We start from the raw sequence: 27953 nt of genomic DNA, 5'->3' as shown, positions 1-27953 counted from the left end.
CGTACACACTGGTTATTTTGGGAAAGTATGTATTTCTGATATACTCACATATTTGGGCCATGAGGTGAGGAAATGTGTTTGACTCTCTCTACCTCATTTAGTGAACAATGTTTACATATTCGTTCCTCTCTGGGGAGCTGGGTTATGTTCATCTCTGCAATCTCTGCCCCCTTCATGCCTATTAAATTCATATGTGGCTCTCGCAGGTGTTTTTGTTCTGATCTTTTTAAAAGAAAATTTGAACCTCGAGGTGTCATACAAAATATTTTTACGCTATCTTTTGTGTTATTTGAGGCTTAGTTAAATGATATAGATTAAAGGAAAGCATGGCCCAATATTCAGCCAGGAATAGCTTGGAAAAACATAATCTCCAAGTTGATAAGTCGTTTTGATACATTAAGTGCAGTAAATGCTTTGTTGGGAATCAAAGGAAAGTATTATCGAACCAACAAACTGAAGACCATAGGAAAAAATAGATATAGGGGGGATCAGTTACATTCAAGGCAGGAACAAAGAAGAGTTCAGATATAATATGGATGAAATAATCCTTTCAAAATCTATGCTTAACACGAGAGATGCCACGACCACTTTATGAAGTTAGATTTCCTGTAAATCTGTGTAACCTACACTTCATGTGTCATGGGGAATTTATGCCTGTAAAAGAAGTGTTTTGTTCGGTGGGGAAAAGAACATCTAATGTAATAGTACTCTTTCAGCAGTTTGACATGCTCTTTTAATTGGTGTGCTGCACAGAGACCTTTTTAGTTGTTTAACGTTTTGGTGAACACACCAATCATTGTTTTAATGGACTGGTCATGGGCCTGGCCATTCAGCTATATGGAAGAAGGCGTACTTTGTTCTTGAATCATACCCCTTTCCTTGTGATTTTGTTTAGGGATAATATGATGTGAATGCACTCCTCTGTGGGTTTTTGTGTTCATGTTCATATGTGTATGCTTGTTTTGTTAATTGTGTGCATTTATGTTTATATATGTTATGTTTGTTTTTGTATGCAGCTCCAGATAGATCAAAGGAGAGGCAGATGAAGAGGAGGATGAGGAGGGAGAGGAGGAAGATGATGAAGAAAACACTACCGTCGGCTGATAATTCAGAGAGTTTAATGTCAGAGCTTCCATTTGCTTTGGCCAGCCCTGCTGCTTGGAAGGAGCTAGGGTGTATGTACATTGGAAATATTGGAGTCTTTGAATTACAATTACGATTTTTTTGATAGTTAACAGTAGAGGATTAAAGGAAAGCGGCGAGAGAAACAGACTGACTGACCAATTCACACTATCTGACTGATTGGCTAGTAGGTAGATTTACTGACTGACAAGCTATGACTTAGCCTAGTGGCTGACAGACTGGCTAACTACCTGCCTGACCGACTACCACTGATACCCAACAGACAGTTTAGAGTCAGAGCTGTTACTGCCTTGCCTAGTACCAATATGCAGAATGCATCATGATGTAAGTGGCAATACTGTAACACATATACATGTTAGTTAAGTGAATATACATTTCACTTAACTAACTGGCTACCTATCAGACTGGCATACTGACTGACTATATAATTAGACTCATACACTAGCTGAAACTGTGAAGTAGGCACTAGTACAACTGAATGTATTATAATGACTGACTGCATACTACTACTAAGACCCCTTAGAGAGTGTTAAATTAGAGCGTCTATTTTCCCAGACTAGCTCTGGTGCCTGGAAGGAAGTGGAATATAAATACAACTGACTGACAGGCTATCTGTCTGGCTGTTTTGGTTGTCTTGCTTCTAGCTTTGGGAGGCTTGTTCAGGTTCACAAATTTTAATTGAATTGTCCAAGATCTGGAAAATAACATTTGAATTATATTTTGGGGTTTATTTACCCTAGTAAGGAGTGTGAGGGAAGTGTGTTTCTCTTTCTTGTCTTTCTATTACCCAGCTGTTAGCTTGTGGCTAACGTTACCTGGTGGATTTTAGGGAAAAATGCGAAAAATGCATTTGCATAGAAGCTGAGAAAATGGCAGACAAACGTTTCAACTTTTTTCCACACAGTGTGACAGGTGCCAGGTGAAGACAACCAACTAAAAATTAACTAATTCAAAATATCAACGTGAATTCAAGTGAGTTCTGTTCTGCAGTGGGTTTGTCCTAAATGTAAAATATCTGTGCCCTTTCTCTCCAGTCCCCAGCCCAGAGTCAACACAGAAGAAGAGAAAGAGGAAGAGAGGAGACTGCGGAGGGCGAGTGGACAGCGAGGAGGATGCAGAGAAGAAGAAAAAAAAGAAAGAGAGCCAGCGACCCAACTATTTTGTTTCCATCCCCATCACTAACACACAGGTCAGGAACTAGTATTCAATAGTTGTGCCCATTAGCAAAAAAAAGACAATTAATGGCTAATTCCTGTTCTTTTTTTTTAACCTGATGGTCAGATTGATCATTGTTCTGAGAATAGTAGGTATTGCTAGCCTCACCTGACCTGACCTGAAAATCAATCTTTCTTTCTGTTCTTTTATTTGTGACCCAGAAACTGATGGCTATGGTCCCTATTGCCTCTTCCTGCCTCCACAATAGTGGAGGAGATGAGAGAGGCTGTTTTAGAGATCCCTTGAATCCTCCTTTTGGTGGAGAACACTTAAATCTATCCTCTCCAGTAAATTAATTAATTGGCTGTTCGGGACTTGGTCAGTGTAGCTCAATCAATACTTACTATAGATGTCAGCTGATTGAAACAGTTGATTAGGAGAAAATCTATAGAGAAAAAATAACTTTCAAGATTCAATTAGGTGAAGGTTGATGGCAACTTAAATCTTAATGCTTATTGACTAAAAAGCTCCTCTCAGAGTGGACATTGATTAACCTGAGGTCATCATCTATTGATGCCTCATCTGTGAAGTTGTATTGCAGAAGCTGTCCCAGTTTTCCCCTCCTCTCCTCTTTTTTCCTCTCTCCTCGGTGTATCTACATCAAGCTACTTCTTGGAAGGAGACAGTTGGTAGTGAGGGACGAGAGGACATGAGCAGTTGTGGAAAGTTTTCTGGCACTGTCTGTCTCTCCTACAGTAATTCAGCAGTGTTGGTGATTGAAAGTATATTTGTCCAATGACAGATCAGTTCAGCTGTGATTGAGGTCCAGGAGGCGGTGCTTCAGCAGGAGCCACGATTGGCCAAAGCCATGATCCCTGCCCCCACTCTCCACATCACGCTATTAGTCGCTCACCTCGCCAATCAGGAGCAAGTAGACCTGTGAGTACATACACACACACACACACACACACACACACACACAGACCTGTACAGTTTACAGTGACTGATTATTTTGTCTGGAGTCTATGAGGAGACTTAGGATGTTGCATAGAACAAATCTCTCCTTCCTCCTGGTTTCCATCTCTTCCTTTTTGCTCTTCCTGGATTTTACACAAACACTACAATAGCTAAAATATTGAGCTTCAATTAAACAGAGTACCTCTCAAAATACATTTTCTACCATGCTGCCGTACAACATCACAGATTATAGGGCCAAACAAACTCTAATCTCTTATTTGTGGTTTAGGGAGACAGTAGTGAATGTGAAGCTGGAATACAGACTGAACTGACCTTGAAGACAGGGATGCAGCTTTCTGCAGTGACTAATTATTAGGATGTTGCATTAGATACGACTTTTATCTTATCTCTTCCTCTCAGTACTTCCAGGAAAGCTGCTAGATAGGTCTATAAATTATTTCAGGTCTAGACCCCAACAATAATGCTTAACAACAGTGCTTGAAGGAAGCGTGGAGAGGACGATCACAGAGACTGTAATTCTTTGTGGATCAAGCATTCCTCATTGAAACCCAAGTGGCATGACTGGCTGCCAGGTCACCTTGCTGTGACCCTTGGTTTAATGAGGAAGGTGAGTCATGCTAACAAGCTGTTATAACTATTTTAGGTAAACTGAAGAAAACATGTAAAAAGCGATTGCCCACATTGTGGCTAATTTATGGTGAAAAATAAATGTAAAAGAAGTTATTATTCCAACATTTCATTGGGAAACATTGGGTTTCGGTGACACAGCTCATTGAGATATAGAGCTCTGGAATCTACAAGCCATGTTATGTGATGATAGTGATGCTTAATCTACATCAAGCAGAAGATTGTGTCATTAGTAATCACTAGATTCTCGCTTATGTAATATGAGAGGGAGGGAGATAGGGGATTAAATACTGCATTGGTGTGTGTGTCTCTGTGTGTGTTGTTGTGCTTATTGATGTGTGTATTTCCTTTTTTAGGGCGGCCACTGTGCTGGCCCAGGTCAAGCCGTCATTGGCTGAGCTGCTGGGGGGGCAGGACTTGGTGCTGTCCTTCTCGGGGATCGGTCAGTTCAGGAAGGAGGTGGTGTTTATCGGGCTGGCCCCAGGACAACACAAACACACTCTGGAGAGCCTGGCAGGTCAGTGGCATCATTTATCGCTTCACTCTCTCCTCTCCCGTCTTCTCCTCCTCCTCTCCTTCAACTCTTCTCCTCTCACTGTATGGTGTGAATATTGAATTATATTGTTGGTATATTCTTTGTAGTTTTCAGTTACGATGTTCTTAAGGGCTTTTCACACTGTACTTAGCCGAGGATGAATTGCATTGTAAAACCTTTTGGTGATGCTGTACTGATCCCCGAAGGAGAAGTCTGTTGTTTCACTCCCCTCCCTCCACAGGGAGGTCAGAGCTTGGGGTCAGCTACAGCAGCCCAGGAGCTGGTAGGGATTCAGTGTCTTGCTCAAGGACACTTAGGCAGGGCGGATGCTTGCTGTCATGGTGGCTTGTACGTGGGCCTTCCAGTTCAAGGACAGTCTGCTTAAATGCTATGCGACACCACAGATTACAAGGCTAAACAAACTCTTGTGGCTTTGGGAGACCGTAGTGTATCTCACTCTGGCATATTCAGAGGGGGTCTAACCCAAGTTTTAGTTTTGGGTTAAAGATAACCTGGGGTAAGAACATAGTTTGACAGCTCATGTGAACCACTGGCTAATTTTTGTTTTACATCAGGGTGTCTCTAAATTCTCCTTCTTGATCCAGTTTAATGGATTGATTTTTTCCAGATATAATTCATTCTCTCCTCTCATCCCTCTTGTGTTTGTTTCACTGATGTCAGAATAGTCATTCTCCTCCTCCCCTCCTTCTTGCATGTCATTCCTTCAAACCTCTTCACTGCAGTGTGTGCATGCGTGTGTGTTGCGCATATGTATGTGCGTGTGTGTGTATTTGCGTTGTGTGTACATTTGCGTTCTTACATACACACTTATGTATGCATGCATGAGGGTATATGCACAGGCATCTGCATGTATATGTGTGTTTTGTGTCTTTGGCACAACATTAAGCCAAAATTTCTAAGAGGATTCTCTCTCCATTGCTCTCGCGACACACACACACACAGACACTCACACATACACACATACACACAAAGTAAATGAGCTCCCATTTCCTTAATGCTACCCATTTCCACTCTAAAAAATCAGCTCAATCTGAAACATTATGCAATGATTTCTAATAGTAGACACACATCAGGAAATTACTCCTTTTACTTATTAAGGTGTATTTGATTGCAAAATCCACCCCAGTTCACATGAGTGTTGGCTCTCTTGTTTCTAGGTTTGGGAGAGTTAGTTCCAAAATCATAGGAATATCATCTTTAGATTCTGTTTTAGTGTGGATTTCCTAGCTCGTAATCCACAGCCAGTATATAACCATTAATCACAAACCCCCACAAATGATACATTTGGAATATTGGTGTCGTCCAAGCTGAGACAGATCCCGGAAGACATTTCATCTAGGGGCTTGACATAAATGGGGAATGCAATAAATAATCTTTTTAGATACAGATCCACAAGGATCTGCATGACTTATAATGATACTGTGTAGATAATTTTTTAATCTTTTAGAAACATGTATTTTTCTAAGCATTGTAGTCTGTGAAAAATCATATCAGACACAATGTTGACTCAAGCTCCTTGTCAATATCATGAGGCCTTGCCCCTTACAGAACGTGGACCATTCATTTAACTTTTCATTTCAGCAAAGTCATTTCATAATGGCTGCTGCCAAGTGATTCCACACTTTCGTTCGGTCTAAAAATGTCAAGGATTTCATGAACCAGTGAACATAAATGAATGGTGATAAGATAGTACTTTATTGATGCCCTTGGGGAAATTCAGGTGCCACAGCAGCAAATGGCAGACAATGCCAAGTAAGTCAAGTACAAGGTAATAAAAGAAAATAGGAACTAAAATAAAAAACAAAGGTAATTCACATAATATACAACAATAGAGACAACAGAGACAGTGCTAATAATGCAAATATATGCAAATAATGACTATGGGTCTGTATGGTCTTCCTGCTGTTGAAAGAGAAACTTAAGAATAAGACGGGAAGTCAGACTCTCCTGTCCTCTCCTCTGCTTCCACTGACCTCTGCCCTCCATCCATCCTGCCCCCCCCCACACACACTCTCTTTTTTTTTTACCCCTCTCAGTATTGATTATATACTAACCTTTCTCTCCTTCTAGAGTTCCTCTTCCAAAAATACCTCTGTGGTTTCCCTATAAATCCTCTTATCAGGTGGTGTGTGTGTTTATGTGTCTGTGTATCTCTTTGTTTGTCCTTGCAGGCTGTCTGTGTGTATGTATGTCCTTGTTCATGCACCTGTCTGTCACTGTGTGTGTGTGTGTGTGTGTGTGTGTGTGTGTGTGTGTGTGTGTGTGTGTGTGTGTGTGTGTGTGTGTGTGTGTGTGTGTGTGTGTGTGTGTGTGTGTGTGTGTGTGTGTGTGTGTGTGTGTGTGTGTGTGTGTGTGTGTGTGTGTGTGTGTGTGTGTGTGTGTGTGTGTGTGTGTGTGTGTGTGTGTGTGTGTGTGTGTGTGTGTGTGTGTGTAAATGATATGTGTGCAAAAAGCTTGTCTTCCATCCACTGACACATTACCTTCAAGCTGCTCAGCCATCCGCACTATTTGTATCCTCCTGTATGCCTTTACAAAGGTCTATAGGGGAGACCAGGCATACCATGCACTGCATAATATGTCCTTGTTTTTGAATCCCACTAATGAACTCACATCACATGTCGACCTAGAGTCTCCCTGTTTGGTCTAATCAATGGATGATTGTTTGTATTGTAGGCTTTGTGGCAATTTGTTTGTATTTTCATTGTGTTTTAATGTTATGTGCTTTACTTGGAGTACAGTAGTTTTTTCATCATGTGTTTTTATTGTACGTTTCTACTATACACCCTGTCTGCAAATCTAAGTTTTGAATTTAATATTACCTGTCACATTCTACTGTATACCGTTTAATAAAGCAGAAAATCCATAAAACTAAGGATTAAATACAATTTAGATTCTTTATATACCCATCCAGTAATTATATGTGTGTGTGTTGCAGAGTTGTTGCGGAGCCGTTTTGAGGAGCAGGGTCTTCTGCAAGGAGACAGTCGTGGGTTTGAACCCCACCTCACTATTATGAAGCTGTCCAGAGCACCAAAACTACGTTCCCAGGTATTCATGCGTGAATACACACACACATATTTTGGGTAGGGTTTGGGTGATTAAAAAAAATGGATATCGTAACATTGTCTCCATATTTTACTGGGATATCAAATTTTCATCATGGTATTGGTATAATAATGTTCCCGGGTGATGGAAATGGGCTGAGCAAGTCTAAACATGTCCAAATATAACAGGGCTGCGGCTGAAAAAAACAAACACACGAAAAAAAATCGAATATAGTCTACTATGTAGTTTCTGGCCAAAGAGAAAATCTTGTTGACTGTTTCCGGATTAAGCTGTGTGACAATTGGATCAGTACATTCCCAGCCGTATTGAATATCTACTCGATGTCAGCGCCTGTTGCCCAATTGTTTGTTTTTGTGACTGTGGACATCAATGAATCTGCTCTGCATTTTTTGTATTTCCACACTTTTCTTAAACATGTTTTATGCAAAGCTTGTATACATGTTCCAAATAAACTTGCTTTCTGCTATCATCTGAGTTGAACCCAAAGAACTGCCAAACACCTGCAGTAGCGTTCCTCTTTGGTACCAGCCATCTTTTTCATTCTCCTCACCTTCCCCTCAGTGGGGGAGGCATCCCATAGTTGGTTGCCCAAGCTGATAATGGTGGGATTATTGCTCCAGCCAGAACCACTAGTGGCAATGTTACACACAAGAGTTAATGAATAGCAAGCATAGTGTGGTATTTTAATAAAAAGCACTATGTAAATGATATCATGGTATTGAATATACTGGGAGTAGAGAGTGGGATGAGGGATGGGAGGAAGGGGGAGGGATTTACAGTAGAGACAAAGGAAGGGGTAGAGGGAATGAGGGGCTGGGTGTGATATGGGACAGAGAAAGAAATAAGAAAGGGACGGGAAGGAAAGATAAGCAGTGATTAGGGAGAGAGGCTGGTTGGAGTGGAGAGACAGGAAGGACAGTGTCTTCAATCTTTTTCCTCTGACACCTGATGACATCTTTCCTGCCCGGCGCCTGCCAGACGGTGTACCGCTGCTCTACCAATCTGTGTGTGTGTGTGTGCATTTGTGTTTATATAAGTGTGTGTGTCTGGGTCAAGAATAAATGTGCATGGCCTAAACTGTGTGATGAGTGTTACATAAACAGTATTTTTAAAGCATCTAAATACAATACAGAAATACAATAAATCTTGCTCTTTTTCTCTTTTATTCTTTTTCTCTTTTTCTCTCTCTCTCTCTCTCTCTCTCTCTCTCTCTCTCTCTCTCTCTCTCTCTCTCTCTGTGTCTCTGTCTCTGTCTCTCTCTCTGTCTCAGGGTATAAAACGTGTGGACCCAGCCCTTTACTCCAACTATACAAACAGGTAGGCGCTTTTCATATAGTGAGCCAAGTATTTGGACAACAGCATATTGACTTTATGTTTTTTTAGGCTCTGTACTCTGGTCTGTCAGTCTGCCTTTCTGTCTGCCTGTTCACAATGAGTTTAGTGGCAGGCTGTATAAGGTTTTGGCTCCATACTCCATGCTTGCTATTGATGTGAGAGGAGACGGTGCCAATGAGACAGTTTTCTGACTGTGCAGACTGTCACCTTTTAATTTGAGGGGATTTTCAGCCATATCTGATGAACTATGGCTCCGTTTTTACTTGGTTTCCCTGTGGTAACAAATCCAATTCTAGCTATTAAGCAGAGATTTTACCATTACTGTTAAGCAACAAAACTAACAGCTGATTCACTAGTGGCTTAAAATAGTTCCAGAACCCATAATTCCTTTGCATAAAAAAACTTTGCATATGGTGGATAGTGAGTTCTGCTTGGACAGTGGCATATTGTTTGATGTTTTGGTTCCATTTTTTTAGTGCTTTGGATGAAAAATGACTCATAGGCCAAGTACACAATGCAGTTAAATTTGGTTGTCACTTTTAATTTGAGTGCTTAATGCTGTCAAGTTGGTTATGGAGAGTGACAACTGCATTCACTACCTGCTGGAGGCATCAACACCTCCCATTATTTCTCTCTCTTTCTGTCTCTCTCACTGTTACTGTAACTGTCACTCTCTTTCTCAATCGCTCTCTCTCTCTCTCTCTCTTGCTCTCATGCTCACACTCTCCCTCTGTTACTGTCACTGTCACTCTCTGTCTCTCTCACTTTAACACTCAGGTTTTTTGGAGACCAGAGGGTTGAGCGGGTGGATCTTTGTTCCATGTTGAAGAAGAAGCAAGAAGACGGATATTACCACACTGAGAGTTCACTACAGCTAGGTTAGTACACACACACACGCACGCACACACGCACGCACGCACGCACACACACACACACACACACACACACACACACACACACACACACACACACACACACAACCACATCACTACAGCCTAGTACACACACTCCTGTCTGAACAGCCTCATTTTCTTCTAAACCTTATTTTGTGTGCACGTATCAGGTTAGGTACCATGCCATTGCCATTAACCCCCCAAAATTAAAGCAGCTATAATTTGGTCACAGCACCCAATTGGCCCTCCAAAAATCCTGGGTGATATAAACTTTAACACTCTAGTATAGCCAGATTAAATGTGCTATTCTCTCTCTCTCTGACTGGCGTAATATTTTCTCTGGACTGAAGGCGGCACAGTAGCTCAAAACACCTGCTAAGTGGAAGCTGGGAGTGTCTGTGTGGAGACGGGAGAGCTTATTCGCTACTGGCCAGGCGATTTTAGTGTACCAGCAGCACAGCAAACTGAAAAGGAAAATGCTCAAAATGGTAACAAAGAAAGCGATTGCCAAATTCTGACAAGAGGGGAAACGCTACAGGGGAAACGACGGACCAAGCTAGTAAGAAAGTCAAGCACAATTTTCAAATGGATTGGCTGCTGAAGCATCGTATGTGGCTAACATATGGTCAAAAGTGAGACTTTAAACTCATGTACTGCAGAGTATGTGTGAACAAGGGAAAACGTAACCCATTTACAACTGGATGCAACAATTTTCGAGCATCCACTCACATTAAATCAAAAGGCACTCATCAAAGCAATACGGACAATGTAGTACATGGTCATTTTGAAATATTACACCCTCCTGGACTTTCTGACACTTGAGGGGGTTGATGGGTAAAAACGCATGGTGTAGATCTCACACTAAATATGAGGAGATGCGAGACACACTTGCTCATGTGATGGAGGAAAATATTACTTACAAAATCAAGGAATCGCAGTTTGTTTCCGTCCACGTGGGTGAGAGTATGGATATCTCCACTACTTGGAAATTGTGCGTCTACATGAGAATAGTCTCTGGAATATTTGCAGCACAAACGCTGCTCCTCAGAAGCTACAGCACTATCAAACAAATCCTGCAAGATAAGGAAGTGGACGCTCAGAAGATGGTGGGATTTGGATGTGACAAAGCCTCGGTGAGTTGTTAATATATGCCTGCAAATTTTTTCAATATTAAAGATTATTGTTTACCCTTACCATACTGTATGGATTAACGTGGCCAACTTGTTTGTTTTGGGGATTATTTATAATGTAGAATTTGGCTGGTTGAATGCTGAAGTGGCTATTAGTATTTTTTATTTATTAATTTATTCTGTCTTAACCACTGTGTGCAGTGCAATACAGGAATAATTTAGTAATTGGCAACTAAATGTATTTTCTTGTTTCCATCTATAGGTTTTGACTGGCCAGAGATCTGGAGTGGCAGCAAGGATGAAGGAGGATTTTCCTTTTCATGCATTGCATCACCCATCGGTTGGCACTTGCTAATAATATCCCATGTATGAGAAAATTTCAAGAGACAATATCTGGGCTGTATTGCAAGCATACTGTGTGGCCAGCCTACAGGAAATGGAAAGAGTCCTGGATTCTCCTCAGATTAAGATGAAAGAGGTGCAAAGTGTGCAGTGGTTTTCCTTCTTCTCTGCTACAGAGTCTGTGTGCAGGTTTTGGGAACCTCTGGCTGTGATGTTGGAGCAGCAAGATGAAGCTACAGGCAAGAGAATCTCAAAGAACATTGCCACATGTGAGTTTCAGGGAGTTTGGGCTGTGCTCATGAATGTCATTCCCAGTTTGACTCGGCTAAACTTCATCTTTCAAAAGAGAGACTTTGATCATTCTATCATCAACCCGGCCCTGGAGGCGACAAAGCATCAGCTGAGAGCCTTGCTTAAAGATGGTGCTTATTCAGAGAAGTTTAAGCAGGATTCTGGAGAGTTTATGACAACAAGGGACAGTACAAGGGAGTCTGTGTGACGGACTCAAATGCACAGAGAAGGAAAATCTCTGTGAGAAAAGCTCTGTGAAAACTGCCTTGATAGAGAATATGCTGGAGCAGTTTGAGAGCAGATTTCTCCAACAGACTACTGATCTAATTTCAGCGTTCTCTGTGTTGACCCTTGCTAAGGTTCACCACATACCAGAAGAAGAACGTGAGACCTATGGTAATGACCAGGTGGATTGCCTGATCGAACGATACGGGACTGCTGCAGCGCCTGGACCAGGTAGAGCGGTCATTAAGCCAAAACTGAGTAGCTCTGTCTAAAAAGGATTGTGAAAGCAGAGAAGTACCTACAAGCTCACTTGCAAAGCTTTATACTATCATATTCCAGCACCACAAAGAGGCTTCTACAAATATCCTGAAGTTGGCCCCATTGTGCTAGTGCTGCCAGTACACACAGCAGATATGGAGAGGGTTCAGTTCACAGAACGGTGTGAAAATATGCCTCTGAAGCTGCCTGAAGCCCGAGCAGCTTAACACACTTCTTGTGCTGAAACTTGCGGGGCTACACTGGAGTGCCTTCAACTATGGCGGGACCTTAGATATATTCAGAAGACACTGGAAGAGGAGAATTTTCTCAGCATGAACTCACCCAAATTCACACACCTTCAACATATCATTTGGCATTTTCATAAGCTGTTTGAAGTGAATGTTTGAAAAATTTATGATTTTAAAGTTAGTTTTTCATTTTAGTGATTTAGCAGATGTCCTTATTAAGTGACCTAAATATTTGGATACTTAAGATAAATGATACATGCATACCACAGAGCTGCACTGTTGCTGTGCAATAAAATATTAGTGTTCAGTATCATGTTCATTGACCTCCTCAGATAGGGCAGTGACCCCATAGAAAAGTAGAAAAGGGCCAGTTTGACCTCTTCCTAGACAATCCTGTCTCAAACAGTGATGTATGTATTTGGCCATGCTTCTGTGTTTGTATAAATTGGTGTATTTGTTTTGTAATAGTGGTGTTCTGAAAGAGGGGTGGTACTGTTTACTCTGTACTAGCCACTGCTGACTAAATATAGACATGTATGTATGTATGTATGTATGTATGTATGTATGTATGTATGTATGTATGTGTGTGTGTGTCTGGCTTTCAGTAGCACTATTTTGCCACCAGAGGGGGCTATCTGCTCACATGCTGGACAGTGGCGTTCCCTCTAGCTAATTGGTGCCTATAGTTGGGCCACTGGGACAAATTTGCTCTCCACAGCTTAGTGATACATTTTCCCTTTTTAAGCTGCTGTATTTATTTTATTTACATTTTTTATTACATTTTCTCTATCATTTTGTCTGTATTAGCCCACAACTGTTGAATGAATATGAAGAAAAGCAGAAATGGATAAACAGGTTTCTGTGCTTTTTCTGTTGCAGCACAGATCAGTATGTTGCAGAAAGGGATAGACAGGTTTCTATCCTGTGTCTTCTGTGTCTCCAGCAGTGATTGGCATGTTGTTGAACTGGTTAGACAGGTTGCTTTGCCGTGTCTTGAGGCAGGTATGATGTGACATCAAATCAAACTGTTCCCTTCTCAAATATGACAGTGAGCTTTGGTGGAGCCGTGTGCCGTTCAGTCCATTCACATGTACAGAGTATTCTTGCTTCTATCACAGTTGAAGTCACAATCCGCAAACTCTTCATATGAATAAAAGTCAAGTAAAAGTAAAAATAAAGTAAAAATAAAATGTTTTGCTACTCTCTATCGTTCATCGATATCATACAATAATGATCCAACCTATACCCAGTTCATGAAAGCTTTTACATTTGCTGGTTTAGATTCTCTTCTGCACAAATTCTCTTTGGCACAGCAAGTGATGCATTTTATGTTTCTGGAAGCAGCAACAGTGGTTTGTTTGGAATAAACTGAAGAAGAACTCTGCAATTAGCATGAGCAGCAGCAACAACCACCATGGCTGAAAAGTACATGCAGAAAGTACCTTTCATCAACAGAAAATCTAAGGAAAAAGAAACCGATTAATCGCTCAGAGGGAGATGCATGAAGTGTCCGCCTCCGAAACAAAGTAGTGTGAATATCGTCATTGCCTTCCAAAGATGAAAAGCACTCGGGGGAGAAGGGATGATGAGGAGCGATGGCGATTTGGTTGGTTTTCGTTTGGACTGTTGGTTTCGCTATCACTTAGCTGATAAGCCACAGTCTACAATGAGTGTCTTTATTATTATGTTTGGTTAGTGCCTACACACGAGTGCAAAACCTCAAAGCAATGACCGCTTGTCACCAAAGGTGTCTCCAAAATCAAGAAAAACAAGAATTGTGCAGATTACCCATTTAAGGTCTTAGGATAACCAGTCTATATGCTCTTATGCGTCATGATCACCATTATCCTTGTGCACATGAATAAATTGAATAATCCCATCATTACCATGGTAACAGAATTTACATGGACCGCAAAACACAGCAGTAAACAGGATTAGTGTATATGCTTCAGTATCCGGGCTAATATTGCTCTGACATATACAGTACAGTAACTAAAATGGGATACTGGAGTAACCCAAATAATATTGCGTTATTAATTTGCATATAGCAATGTTTCCCATATAATTTTTTAGAACGGTGGCCGTTGGGGGAAGTAATTGTTGTTTCAGGAAACGACCAAAAAATAGTTTGGATATATCGTTAAGCACATGCACTCACCCACATATACATACTCCCTAACCACCACTGTCAAGTACACTAATTACTCCCTGTGTGTGTGTGTGTGTGTGTGTGTGTGTTGAGACCTGTCAGCATGAGTGGAACTAGGCTGTCACAATGTTTTGTGGATCACCGGTTTGTCTGTGAGAGACAAAGAGTGACAGTGTGTGGGAGTGAGAGACATAGAGAGAGAGGGGGGGGGATGTTTAGCTCACACTTGTCATCGTCAAAAAGCTTGTGTTTTAGTCAAGTGTTTTTCACAGCGGTTCATATTTGCAAGGTGTGAAAGCTAGAACAATATATCCAGTTAATCCTGATATTACAGTGCAATATCTACCTCAGAATGCCGCAGTGTGGAATTGTTAAATGCATTTTTACAATGCACAGTCAGTGAGTGAAGTAATGAGAAGTGTCTGGCACGCATGCCTCCCTCAAGCCCATAAATACTATATGAGATTTATTATCCCTAAGAAGTCAAGTGGGAGGTTTCCCTTCCCTTCCTAGGATGCAACTTTTTCACTGTCAGTGCCCATTCCATTTACTAAAGTGTAAGTATTCCTCAGTACTGATTACCAATCTGATCCATTACAAGACAGTATACACCTAGACCATTAGTCAGTAGAGAACAATTCTGACCCCTTTTTGTATATACAGAGATTTAACATCATTTTGTGTGTGGAAAAGGGCAGAAATCATGTCACCTTTGGTGGTTTTGGCATGTTATAGTGGATATGACAGGTTAGCCTTATAGCAATAGGTATCCCTGTCTGAAAGTGTTACAAACCGCATCAAAAAGTAATGTAGACTTAATATGTCAAGCTAGACGTTAGAAAATTCTATTGTGATCTATATTGCAGCTGCAATATCTGTCAAATAAATGCAGTAAAACATTTTGTCCATATTTTACAGCTTACCACAGTAAGAAGTAATGAATTGATCTCAACTGTTTTAGTTTCATCCATTCATTCATCCATTATTCATCCATCAACTGTCAAAATGTGTCTGGTAAAATATCCATGTGCACGCTAATACCCTCTTTGCTCATTGCCACGATTGCCCAAGTGACTCATACTCATTGTTCATTGCCAGCAAATGGTAAATAATGAAATGTGGTGCCATTATTATCAAACTGTCACTGCTTTAAATTCTCTACAATCTTACTCAATCACTGTAATTTTGTACTTATTTTTCATCACACACACACACACACACACACACACACACACACACACACACACACACACACACACACACACACGGAGTATGCCTTGATTCCAGATCGATGCAGGCTAAACTGGGGGGTTACAGGGGATGAGAAGATGTATACAAACACACACACACACACACACGCTCCCATATCACAATCATGTTATATTGATGTGCAGTGGACACATTACCAGAGCATGACTTTGTTGTCATGAGATACACATCATATGGAGAGGCGGGGCTCGGTGGAGAAAAACACACCGGCAGGATAGATGCTTCCACATCTCCCCCTCATAGGTTCCCATCCAGACCACATATTTTCAGATTATCTTTAACTGAACTAAAACATCTATTTTGTGTTTTTGGTGGGAAGGATGGTAGTCAGGGCTAACAGTCTGTGTCTGCTGTTATCAGACTATAAAATGCAAAGTGTTGACAACAATGTAATGCTAAGAACTAAAACACTGGTCAAAGGGCTTAAAGAGAGACTGGTAGCAACACAAGATATAAATACTGAGCAAAGTACGCATATGGACTATGTGGATCTATAAAACCTAATTGGACTGACTCTTGGGCAGTCACATTGCGATTACAGCTGATAATTATTGATTACTTGCATGAACCTGTCATCAGTAACATAGTCCACTGCAATACTCAATCTCAGTAGCAGAATGTGATTACATTGTTAATTTTCAATAAGCTTCGCTAAATGATTGAACAGCTAATTGCTGAATAAATACAACATTATATATTCATTGTATTCATTAATTTAGACTGTGTGTGTGAGAAAGTCCTAATGTAATACCACAGAGTTTGATACTGCTTAATATAATGCATACTGCTTTATATCCTATAGATTTATATCCTCTTACCAAGGTGTGTAAATTCTACTTGACAGAGAGGTGGTTAAACTGGTTTAGGCGGGTTTATCCTGCGCTACATCCCTGATCTTAACATGGTCACTAGGTTGTTCGACACGCTTATTCTCTTGTTACACAGTGGTGGTCAGTCTAACGGTTTCTTATTGTGTGTGTATATGTTAATCCCGTAATCCACAACATAATCCACAACAGTCCCTCTGGAGAGTGTGTGTGTGTGTGGGGGGAGGGGGTGTACAGACAGAGACAGAAGGGAGGGTGAAAGGAGAAGAAGGGGGTCAGTTGTTACACGTGTAGTCTTATAATCTCCAAGTCCCTGGTGACTCAGTGGGCTAAGGTGCAGTAGGTGTGACGCCGTGGGTTTGGATCAGGATCACAACCTTTGTCGCATGTTATCCTCCCTCTCTGCCTCCCATCTTTCTTTTCTCTCTCCTGTTTACACTCCTACTAAAGTAGAAATGGATTAAAAATAATCGTAAAGAAATGTTGCAGTTTTGTGTTGCCTGTCCACTTCTGTCAAGAGTGCAGAAGAACTGAACTCAGAACTAGGTCGCTGAAAAACACACAAGCAGTTGGTCTCCGTTTTTCACTTTCTCTCTCACTCTCTCTTGCCGATTCATGAGGTGCTGCCACTGCTCTGTGTGTGTGTGTGTACGTGTGTGTGTGTGTGTGTTGGAATGTGATGTTAATGTAAGCAAACGAATGGAGATGGCTGAAGAATTTTGAGTGTGTATGCATGCAGTGTGTTTGTGTGTTTATGTGTGTGAGTCTCACATGACTCTCTTTCTGCTGGTCTCATGTTTAAACCAGGACAATAATGCCTTTTTTATACACACACACACACACACACACACACACACACACACACACACATACACACATACACACACACTCTTGACATTGACATTGAAATTTTGAATTTAGTGTTATGTTTTTCCTGTGGTTCTTGTGGGGAATGTTAGAAATATCTGTTTTTCCTTCAGATAACCTAAAAACCTCTTGTTCTATAAAGAGCTTGGAGCAAGTCGGTAGCTGAAAAGCAAAGGCTGAGACTTTCCCCCTTACTGTAACAAGTGGCTGAAGTAAAATCCCAAAATGTCACTGTATGTATGGCTTTAAATACACACATACATGCATGCATATATACACAAACAGATTGTCAATGATGGCTAGGTTGTCTGTTTGACATTTAGTGTTGTTCTGCAAAGTGGAGATAACTATCTCTTGGGAGAGGGGTAGGTAGCTTCTGTCCTGGCCTATTGGCATTTATAATATACTCACACGCACACACCCACATACTAATGCATGCAGACTTACACACATACAGGCACTCATGCATACAAAAGCCCACAGACACTAACACATGCCAGCACAAATGCACACCACTCACAGCATGCACACGTGCACACACACACACACACACACACACACACACACACACACACACACACACACACACACACACACACACACACACACAGAGGCAGGTAGTGGAGGTAGTTTTTGTGCTCTGTGACCTCTTGGTATTTTATTGAGCTACAGTCACTTCTTCTCCAGAGACTGTGTTGCTTAGCATCTATTAGGTTTTTCCTGGTTTAAAACGGGACTTTGGCCGTGCCCCAGTGAAGAGGGCCAGATGACATCATATACTAATTTGCATAGAAGTGGGCTGATTTCTCTCCAGAAGAACAGTGAACCAAGAAACAGCCATATATGTAACACCTCTAAATCCTAATTGAAGACATAAAGGTTCTATTTAACAATGCTCAAGGACTTTCGAGACTTCTTGAATGTAGGTAAAAAAAAAATCAAGATATTTTAAGACTTTTTCACAACCTACAAATAATGAATAAATAAGAGGGCTTCTAACAAGCAGCTGGTAGCTTACATTAGTTGACCATAGTTATCAATAGTGAATGAAAGTTAGGCCTACTGCTGCATATCAAGTGCGCTGAAATTCTTTCCCGACAGTGATTAATGAACAGACTGAACTCATATTCCATCACAGCCTTGGGCAACATGAGGCTGACTTTGTGCATATTAAATCTTTTCACAGCCTCAATGTGATGACACAATATTGTATCAATGAGAGGAATGAAAACTGTGTCTTAATGACAGGCAATGTTAAGAATTTATGCATTTACACTATCTGCAATTTCCCTCCAGCAATCCTCCCTAGCCTTGGCAGCAACAACTTACTTATACTCATATTTATTCATTATAACAGTTTGTTTTTATTGAGAGATGTCTTTCCCATACCCACTTTCACAATCTACTTGTGTTGAAATTGTTGACAGCATGTTTACATAATCCTACAATTATTTATAGTCTATTGTTTTTGTTGTTTGATTATTTTATGATTTATTATTTTATTATTATTCTCTACTGTTTTCACTGCTTCTTTTTATTTCCTTTTCCCTGCTGCATCATATGACTTTTTCAACTTCAATGACCTGATTTCCCCACGGGGCTCAATAGTGTCATCTGTCCATGTTGCATATGATTGGCTATTTGTTACAAACCCCGCCTCTTTCATGTGAACGTGCTCACAGCTGGATTGGTAAATCCTGGGTTGACAGAGGCAGTTGATAACAAGCTGCGTGAGACCGGTTATCTGGGATTGGCAATGTTTGGTTTTGTGAAGCCAGCTAATGCAAAGATAGCCTGACTATGCTGAACTGTTGTTGCTGTATAGCCTCGCCCTCTGCAAGATTGGTGCCGCAGGACTGGCTTTGTTTCTAGTGATTAATTGTATTGGATGGTCTCTAAATTTCAAGAATCTCTCTCTCTCTCTCTCTCTCTCTCTCTCTCTCTCTCTCTCTCTCTCTCTCTCTCTCTCTCTCTCTCTCTCTCTCTCTCTCTCTCTCTCCCCACACTCTGCCACACCAGATTCATTAAAGCATCTGAATAAGGCCTTTAATATAGTATTGCACATATGCATCTATTTAGTATTATTTTGTCACAGCAAAACATAACATATAAGCGTTGTTGGTTTGTGCTCATAGCATTTAAACATGCTTGAACCTCAAGTCAAAGTCAAATCTACAGTGATTCTAATGAACAATATGCATCTGAGAACTTTGTGCTCACAGTTGTGAATATTAAGAGGATAACACAGGGGAAGGAGTGAGATAAAACAGATGAGAGAGAGAACAGAGGACAGAGAAGGACAGAAGGGCGAGAGAAGCGGGGTAGGGAGGGAGAGCAGGGGAGAATGAATGAGAAAATGAAGAGACAAGTCGAGTGACTTTGAGCAGACAGAAAGGAAGATGGAAAGAGGAGGGAAAGACAGAAAGTGGGGGGGAGGGAGGGATAGAAAGATTGAAGAGGATAGAGCAGGGAAAGAGTGAGATTGATGATGGAAAGAGAAGAAGGAGAGAGGGAGAAGAGAGGAGGATAGAGTCGTAGAAGCAGTAGGATTAAAACTGGAGAGATGCGGAGGAAGAGAGGGACAGACAGAAGGACCAGACAGACCGTGAGAGAAAAATGACAGTCCAGAGGAAGGTGACATTATACAGAAGGAAGATTGATGTCGAAGGAAGGGAGGGAGGGAGGGAGGGGAAGGCAGGGATGGGTCAGGTAAAGAGGGAACGACACAGCGTGAGGGAATGAAAACAGGGGAAGAATAGGGGAGAGGGGGACAGAGAGAGAGAAAGATAGGTTAGGGGTGGAGAGAGAGGGGAAATGGGCTAGTGTGTTTGACGTGGAGAGAAATGGAGAACTGTCCCTCAGGTTTTCTGTGTCAGATGTGATGAGAATCAACTGTGACCAACTTGAAATGTTTTTCTCCATCTGTCTTTGTGGCTCTCTGTCTCTCTCTGTCTCTCTCCCTGTCTAAACATTGTCCAAACATTTCACACTAGCGTAAATCATTTTGCAAACTTGTTTAGATTAGTTTGGGCAAACATTTTTACCAGAAAATAATGATCCAGGCAACTTTGGTAGTGTGTGTTCTGTGGTGACGAACTTGTTTTGCTAGCAACGCAAGAAGGCTCTGTAACTGTGAACGGCATCCAGTAGTGTAATACTTAAGCAGTTTCAGTTCCCTTCAGTTTGTGTATATCACTTAGTGAAGATGGATAGACATTTTTGGGAAGATGGCCTCCGTAGTAGCTGATTTTGTTGCTGTACTGGATCACGACTACTGAATAAATATCAGAAGTAGAAAGTGGCCAGTGGAGATACTGTATAACATATCTATACCTATTCGAGTGAATTTAATGTTTAGACATATGAGCAGATGATGTTGATTTTCATGTGATTGTAACAAAGTAGTTGAATGCATGCTTGTGAGCAACGCTTGAGTAATTTCCTTGAACAAGAATATCTGCTCTTTTGAAAAGGGCAAAGAGGACGGCCATGTCATACAGAGTTAATACAATTCATGAGATTCACGCAGGTGCTTGTTTGTGTGTGTGTGTGTGTATGTGCATCAGGTCATGTGTGCATTATTTTTTTCCTGACTGTGGATGCGAGCACGTCTGTAGTTAATTATTCATACATCAGTATTGTGATAAACAATAGTCATGTCACTAAAGAGGAGATTGAAGTCACTGTTATCTACACCATACAGTTTTCTCTCTGTTTCTGTCTCTCCCTCTCTCTGTCTCTCTCTCTCTCTCTCTCTCTCTCTCTCTCTCTCTCTCTCTCTCTCTCTCTCTCTCTCTCTCTCTCTCTCTCTCTCTCTCTCTCTCTCTCTCTCTGCGCAACCTGTCTTGTGACTAGTACTGAGGCACCATGATGAGGCGACCTTCATCTAAACACAGTCAACACTGTTACAGCTCGCTTGCTCTCTCTTTCTCTTCTTTCTCTTTCTCTCTCTCTTTCTCTTTCTCTCTCTTCTCTCTCTTTTTTTCTGTCCCACTGTTTCAGCATTTCAGACCTAAACTAAGAGTGGGGGAAAATATATAGCCTAATATTGTAATATCTTACTCCATGATATTGTATGGATATATTGTAGCTCAGTAGCCTATAGTGACACTTTATTTGCATAATATGGCTTTTAATGAAAGTACACATAATAACACTGTTGAAAATGACTATTCATAGGCTTACAATATTTATTACATATACTATTGATTTCGCTCCTGAATGAGCACATTTTGTAGTCGAGGATGCAGAAAAGTGGTCGAAGATGGTGGCGATTTAGATGATAAATGGAAGTTGAAATGTTTTCCTGTATGCTACCTTTTTGACATCTTAAGATTTGACATCAATAAACTGATAATATCCACCAATTACTGGTTGTTTATAAAAGTGCTAAGTGGCCCCAATTAATTGGTTTTGAATATTTGTTTGTAACCCGATTCCTACCTACCATTAAAATATTTTTGTTGATCTTATTAGATTGTGTCTATGCTGAGGTGGTGTGTGTACATGCACATATGTGTGTGTGTCATATGCTCAGTAGCAATTGGGGCTTGTCAATGAGAACACTTAAGTACCACAAATAACCCAGTCATCACAGCTGTGTGTGTGTGTGTGTGTGTGTGTGTGTGTGTGTGTGTGTGTGTGTGTAAGAATAAGCATTTTGTGTGTGTTTGGGTGTAAAGTAGCAGCTGTGAGCTGAATGCTGCTGTTGGAGACCGGGGTCCACTGTCGACTCTCACAGCTGAGCTTCAATAACGCTTCACTATGTATGTATATTTATGTCTCCTTCTTCATTTCCTTTTACACTTCCCTTCTCTCTTCATTTTACATCTCCTCACCTCTTTTTTTGTGATACTCCATTGATCCCCGAAAGAGAAAATTGTCTTTTGACTTGCCCGGTTCCATTTGAGGTGAATGTGCAGCTACAGAAAAGCAGGTAAGGGTTCATTGTCTTACTCAAGGACAGATCAGCAAAGTGAATGCTTGCTGTCAAGGGGCCTTGAACCAAGGCCTTCTGATTCAAGAGCAGTATCTCTAATCTCATCTAATACACCACCCTGCTGCCCAGTCATTTTATACAGTGGTGGATGTAGAATAAAATACCATAGGCTTGTAGGTTGGGATAGGAATCAGTAGAGTTTTATTGGTACTATATTCTGATTCTGATTCTGAATTGTTTCACGTTTTTCAAATCTGTCTCTAAATGGAGTTGGATATTGTTATTGTTATGGATTTATATCATCAGTTCCTGCCTTTACTCTCAACAAGATCAATCTTTGGTGAATTATTTTGACATCGAGATACATTTCACTTTTTTTGGGTTTTGATGTCTTTAATATGCTCATGCAGGACTTTCTAAATGCCTTTGATAAGCAGCTGCGTAGTTGAATAAGGTAAAACCCTAGCATATCGAACACTATTAATTCTGGTACATTTTACATTACATTTTAGGCTGTCACATGCCTGAGACATACAGGTGAGTTTTTAGGTTATGACAGTTGATATAGCATGAGACTGTACCGCTCTGACTGGAATGGGAAGGTCATTCCACCATTTTCGGGCAAGGAGCGAGAATAGTCTAGGCCTGGTAGAGCGATGACCAGCTTGCCTCAGGGAAGAGAGAGCTAAGCGGCTGGTAGCAGCAGAGCGCAGGCTGGCTTGGCTATGACTGGGGGGTATGGGGGCACAGTTTCCTTAGCAGCCTTCCTCAGCACCATGGTTTTGAATTCAGTGTGAATTGCCACAGATAGCCAATAGAAGGACTGCAAGAGGGAGGTGTCAAAGGAAAATTTGGGGAGGTCAACATAAGGCTGGCTGTTGCTATGGGTGTGCAATGAACCGATAACGAAAATTATAAATGCCTTCTTTTCCATGCTTTGACAGCAAGCTAACAATTGACACACAAACAGCCACTTGTGTGGTTAGAATAGTGTCAATCATTATGCCAGTTAGGTACACACCCACTACAGCACTGTTGCAAACTGGGCGACTGTGCCATTACATTTAGTGACTTTTCAATGTTGTCCAGTGTTTGTATGACAATGAGTGTTTGTAACTACAGTTTCTAATCTATGCAGACAAAACATATTTTTGCTAGAGAATATTTTAGTTACAACTAGGTTGGGCTTAATGGTTGTGGAACTTAAGTTTGGACAATGTTAACGAAACATTTCGGCAGACAGGCTACTTCAAGACTGCTAGCCTACCAGAGCGTATCAATATAGGAGAGTGGATTTCTTCTTCTTGACAATACATTGGTGAATGATGTAGTTAGCCTGATTATTCCAATACTGTAGCAACGGTTGATGCTGCACAACTAGCTAGACGCCAGGGGACTGTACAGCATCTGTACTGGTTTTTGTATTTGTTTTCCTACGAAAAAGTATAGTGAGGCAGTCATCTTCCCGTTTTGGTTGAGGCTCCTCCTTTGTGCCATAAGTCAATCCTGCACAATTAGCCAGGGGCACACAGAATAAACACATAAAAAGCACCACATTGAATAAACCAATTTTCATGCCGATGGTCTCATTTTCCTACAGCTATTATACCATGCTGTCACAATGAATTTTAGAATGATATATTGAGGTAAATATTCTACACGCAGAGGCTTTAAGCATAAATAAGGAAGGCAGCTGAGTAGAAAGATTTTTCAATTTTGATAGTGTTGAAATTATTTGGCTACTTAAAGTCTGGCAACAGAAGCATGCGTTGCAAAATGTTTCATCATGTGAGACGGTATCATCCTTCAGAGCACACGGAATGTAAGCAAATCACAGCCACTCTCAACATCAGGGCTTCATGAGTGTTGGACCCAGTAGATCATCTTGAGGACGTTCTAAGTTCTAAGTTCTTTACCCACTCTACATCACTGAACTGCCTCAGGACCACCCATTCCCACCAATCCTTGCTCCGTATCCTCACACAGAGACACTGGGTTGCTGGTTGCATGTGCTGTCTCCTTTCCAGCAGGTTTCCCAAAAATAGAGCCTGAAGCATGACATTTTGTAATTGCAATAGAGAGAGGCATAAGACTGTGATGAACAACATGATGTGGTTCTGCTGGAATTTGTTTTTAGTAAAATTTGATAGTGGTAGAACAGGAAACAAAAGGCAATTTTTTTAGGAAATAAAACTGAAACAAATACGTAAGTCATGTAAACAGGATTATTATGGGGAGTTGTCAGTTCATGCCATCATGTAAACGGCTTAAACGGACTATTGTCTTACAGTATTGACAGTAGTCTCCTTATTGTGCACATGTAACCACATAACCATTGTGTGTATGTATAACTGCATAACACAGTGGAAGAAGTTGGCTAAATACACTCCTATGGTAGAAATACTATCCTTCAGCTAATTCAAGAAGGCATTATTGAATTAGTGGGATTGGTAGCATAGCTGTCTATTATGCTATGCTGGCAAGCTGTCAGTGGCTAGAGTGAGTGACCTGGTGTTCGCAATCTACCAGTCAAGTGCTCATGCCTGCTGGTTGAAAGTGGAATTATTTTGGGGAAATAAAAGAATGGGGAAAATATACAGCCTATTAGTTTAACAGTCATCCAATCACATAGGGACGGTCTACCCATTAGATGACACTAGATGACTTAATTCATGTGTCATATATTATTTTAGATTTGATTTTTTTTCTCTTTACCATCAGTTAACACAGCCACAGTATCCATGAGAAGTTACCTTACTTAAACAAAGGCTAATTTTCCTTCTCCTAAATTGATTTTGGTCCAGAGGTAACCTCTTTGAACTTGAGACACTGCACGCTGAACTGAGAAAGAGAATTCCCTTTTCCCTTTAATCATGTTACAGTGTAATCAAACAAGTACTCACTTAACTATCTATGACTTAATCTGCAATCTCATTACTTGCAGTTACAATTATAGTTACCTTTTTCACTAATCAGATTAATGTAATCCGTTTTCATGTAATCCATTGATGGAAGAGGAACAGTGGGGTGAGTGGGGAAAGAAAATGGAGAAAAACAGAGAGAGAAACCAGATGTTGTGTGGGTTCGCTGAGCTTAATACACGCGCACACACACACACACACACACACATTTGTGTTGATGTACTTCTGAAAGGACTATTAACTATTAATTTAGATGCATTCCCCAACTCCTTATCCTAACCTTAAAAGAATACTGGGTCTTTTCTAATGACTGCAGCATACAAGCTAGTTAATGTAATAAATACTGAACAGAGATGAAACTGCTGTTAATTCACATATTGTATTTTTATATTCCTTTACCCATCTTTAACCTTTACCTTCAACTAACCCGAAACCCAACTCTACTCTAAAATGTATGCATTTACAAAGGAGGCCTGAAGAATTGCCCCCACATGTAACACATTTTGTAGATTTTTGGACATTTGGACCCTACAAATGTGCAAATATAAATTTCACAAATAACACAGACGCACACAGTAGCAGCAGACGGCTTCTGGCTATTCTACAACCATTATTCAAGCTACAGTGAGGGGGGGGTGGGGTGGAGCCTCTAGCCCCCCTTCCCCTCCCCCTCTACACACACACACACACGCTTTTGCTGTCGCCTTCATACATACACCGCTCCCTTTTCCCCTTCCACACACTTGCCACACTCTTAAGCTCGCTCACTCTGTCTCTCTCTTGCATATACACATACTCAAGCTTGCTCACACACAAAGACACTCACCCCTCCTCTGCTTTCCCCTTCTACACACACACTCTTGCCGCCACACACACACACACACACACCCCTCCTCCGCTTTCCCCACTTCATACACGCACACATAAAAAGGTACACACGCTTTCTCTCTCCACACACACACACACACACACACACACACACACACCAGCTCTCTTTCTCTCTCTCACACACTCTCTCTCTCTCTTTCTCTCTCTCTCTCTCTCTATCTCTCTCTCTCTCGTACACACACACACACACCCCTCCTCCCTGTGTCAGTGCAAAGTAGAGCGAGAGCACAGAGCCACTCGTTCATTTTTTCGTTTGTTGTCTTGCTCAGTCTCTTCGGGCTGCACGGAGGGGAAGGGAGGATTTTTTTTTTTGCTTCCATCCACCCGTCCATCTGTCCTTCTAGGAGGAGAAAGACAGCAAGTGACACAGAAGGAGAGAGAGAGAGAGAGAGAGAGAGGAAGGGACAGAAGCCGGTCTCTCTCGCTCCATCTGCCTGTCTGAAAGAAAGGGAGAGGGAGATAAAATAGGGGTAAGAGACAGGGGAGAGGAGAACAGGAGAGGAGAGGGAAGGAGTCGCCATGGGTCAACTGTGCTGCTTCCCGTTCTCCCAAGCAGAGGAGAAAATCAGTAAGTGTCTGGCTCCATGCGTGGGTGTGTATTGTTAAATGGGGAAATCAATTGGATTCATAGACTGATTAATTGGTGAATGTCTATTGGGAGAAACTGTATGCGTGTATGAATATGCGCTGGGTGTGTGTCAATGTGTGTCAACTGTCTGTGCGCAGGTATCATTGTGTCTGTGTGTGTGTGTGTTGGGGGTTATACCATAAGATCCTTTTTTTGTATCCAATCCAGTATTTTATGTCAGTGGTGATTATATATTTGTAGGGTGACACTGTGTCTCATTTGCTCATAATCCAACTGGTATTCAGCTCACATTGCTAGGTGGCTTTGCCTGGCTTTTTTGTCTATGTGTTTGTAAGAAGACAAAATAGTTGTACTCTAATACTGATGTACTGTTATCATCTTCTCAGCGCCAATACCAATTCTGAGTACTAAACTTGAAGTATTGTCTGATACCTAGCATTGATTTGATCTGATTACTATGTCCGAACAATAAAGACTTACACCATTAGTTTGTGGTCTTTGGACCAAAATGATTTATGTGCAAAAAAGACAAAAAAAAAATGAAGTAACTGAAGAAATTCTTCAGTGTTGATGCCTTATGCATGTATAGGGCTATAGTAGCTAACTGGATGCCATTTCTAACCCTTATTCCCATACATCATTCCCGTGTGTGTGTTTTATTTGGGGAGAAATTGTGGTAATTTATCATGGTTTTATTCTTTTCTCTATTTTCTTTAGCAGTGGTGGTAGAGTTCTTGCTGTGGCACCTCACCGCTGCTTTGTGAATGTAGAGGAAACACCAGTGAGTGGGACAGTTACAGGACAGAAAGTTGAAAATGATTAGAAATGATTTGTCTTGATCTGTCATTGTAAGATGTTGGAGTTTAGTCAAATATCATGTTTCCTGCAGAAATCTCACAACTCTACAATGGCAACTTTTCAGGAATTGAGGAAAAATTAGTATTGTTGAGGTTGCCCAGTGCTCAGTCACATGGTTGACTTACCCCCAGGGTCAAAAAAAAAAAATTGCTACATGACATTGTGTTCAAAAACATTACAGTAAAAAAGCAGCAAGTTACAGTAAAAAAAGAAAAATAAGGGCCAACCTGGAGGTAGAAAGTTTTCGTAAGACAGCAGTGATTTACACTGGCAACTGTCTGACTTGCATCAGCTCATTGGAAATGAGAAGATCTCTGGTGGCTAGTTACTGGCACCTGTGGTTTGATTACAGCTTTAGCAGTGCTTTGTCAGTTAATTGTTTTGTAGCAGTGCTGTGTG

General features: G+C 41.0%; 1 protein-coding gene across 2 annotated transcripts in view; it reads left to right on the top strand.

Moving 5' to 3' along the window:
* Positions 1-27953, top strand: part of LOC139659288 (A-kinase anchor protein 7-like) — a 46945-nt gene that overhangs the window by 420 nt on the left and 18572 nt on the right. For both annotated transcript variants that reach the window (XM_071537508.1, XM_071537507.1), the window contains exons 2-8: positions 1017-1175; positions 2178-2332; positions 3101-3237; positions 4260-4420; positions 7395-7507; positions 8796-8842; positions 9638-9738. In XM_071537508.1, the coding sequence (XP_071393609.1) occupies positions 1017-1175; positions 2178-2332; positions 3101-3237; positions 4260-4420; positions 7395-7507; positions 8796-8842; positions 9638-9738 (873 nt within the window). The remainder of the gene's footprint in view (positions 1-1016; positions 1176-2177; positions 2333-3100; positions 3238-4259; positions 4421-7394; positions 7508-8795; positions 8843-9637; positions 9739-27953) is intronic.

This window comes from Centroberyx affinis, unplaced genomic scaffold (genome assembly GCF_046629955.1).
Source record: "Centroberyx affinis isolate AG114_WGS23_722 - 3 ecotype Tasmania unplaced genomic scaffold, CSIRO-AGI_Caff_v1 ptg003059l_1, whole genome shotgun sequence".
NCBI classification, from domain to species: Eukaryota; Metazoa; Chordata; class Actinopteri; order Beryciformes; family Berycidae; genus Centroberyx; species Centroberyx affinis.
This window is presented reverse-complemented; position numbering and strand designations above follow the sequence as displayed.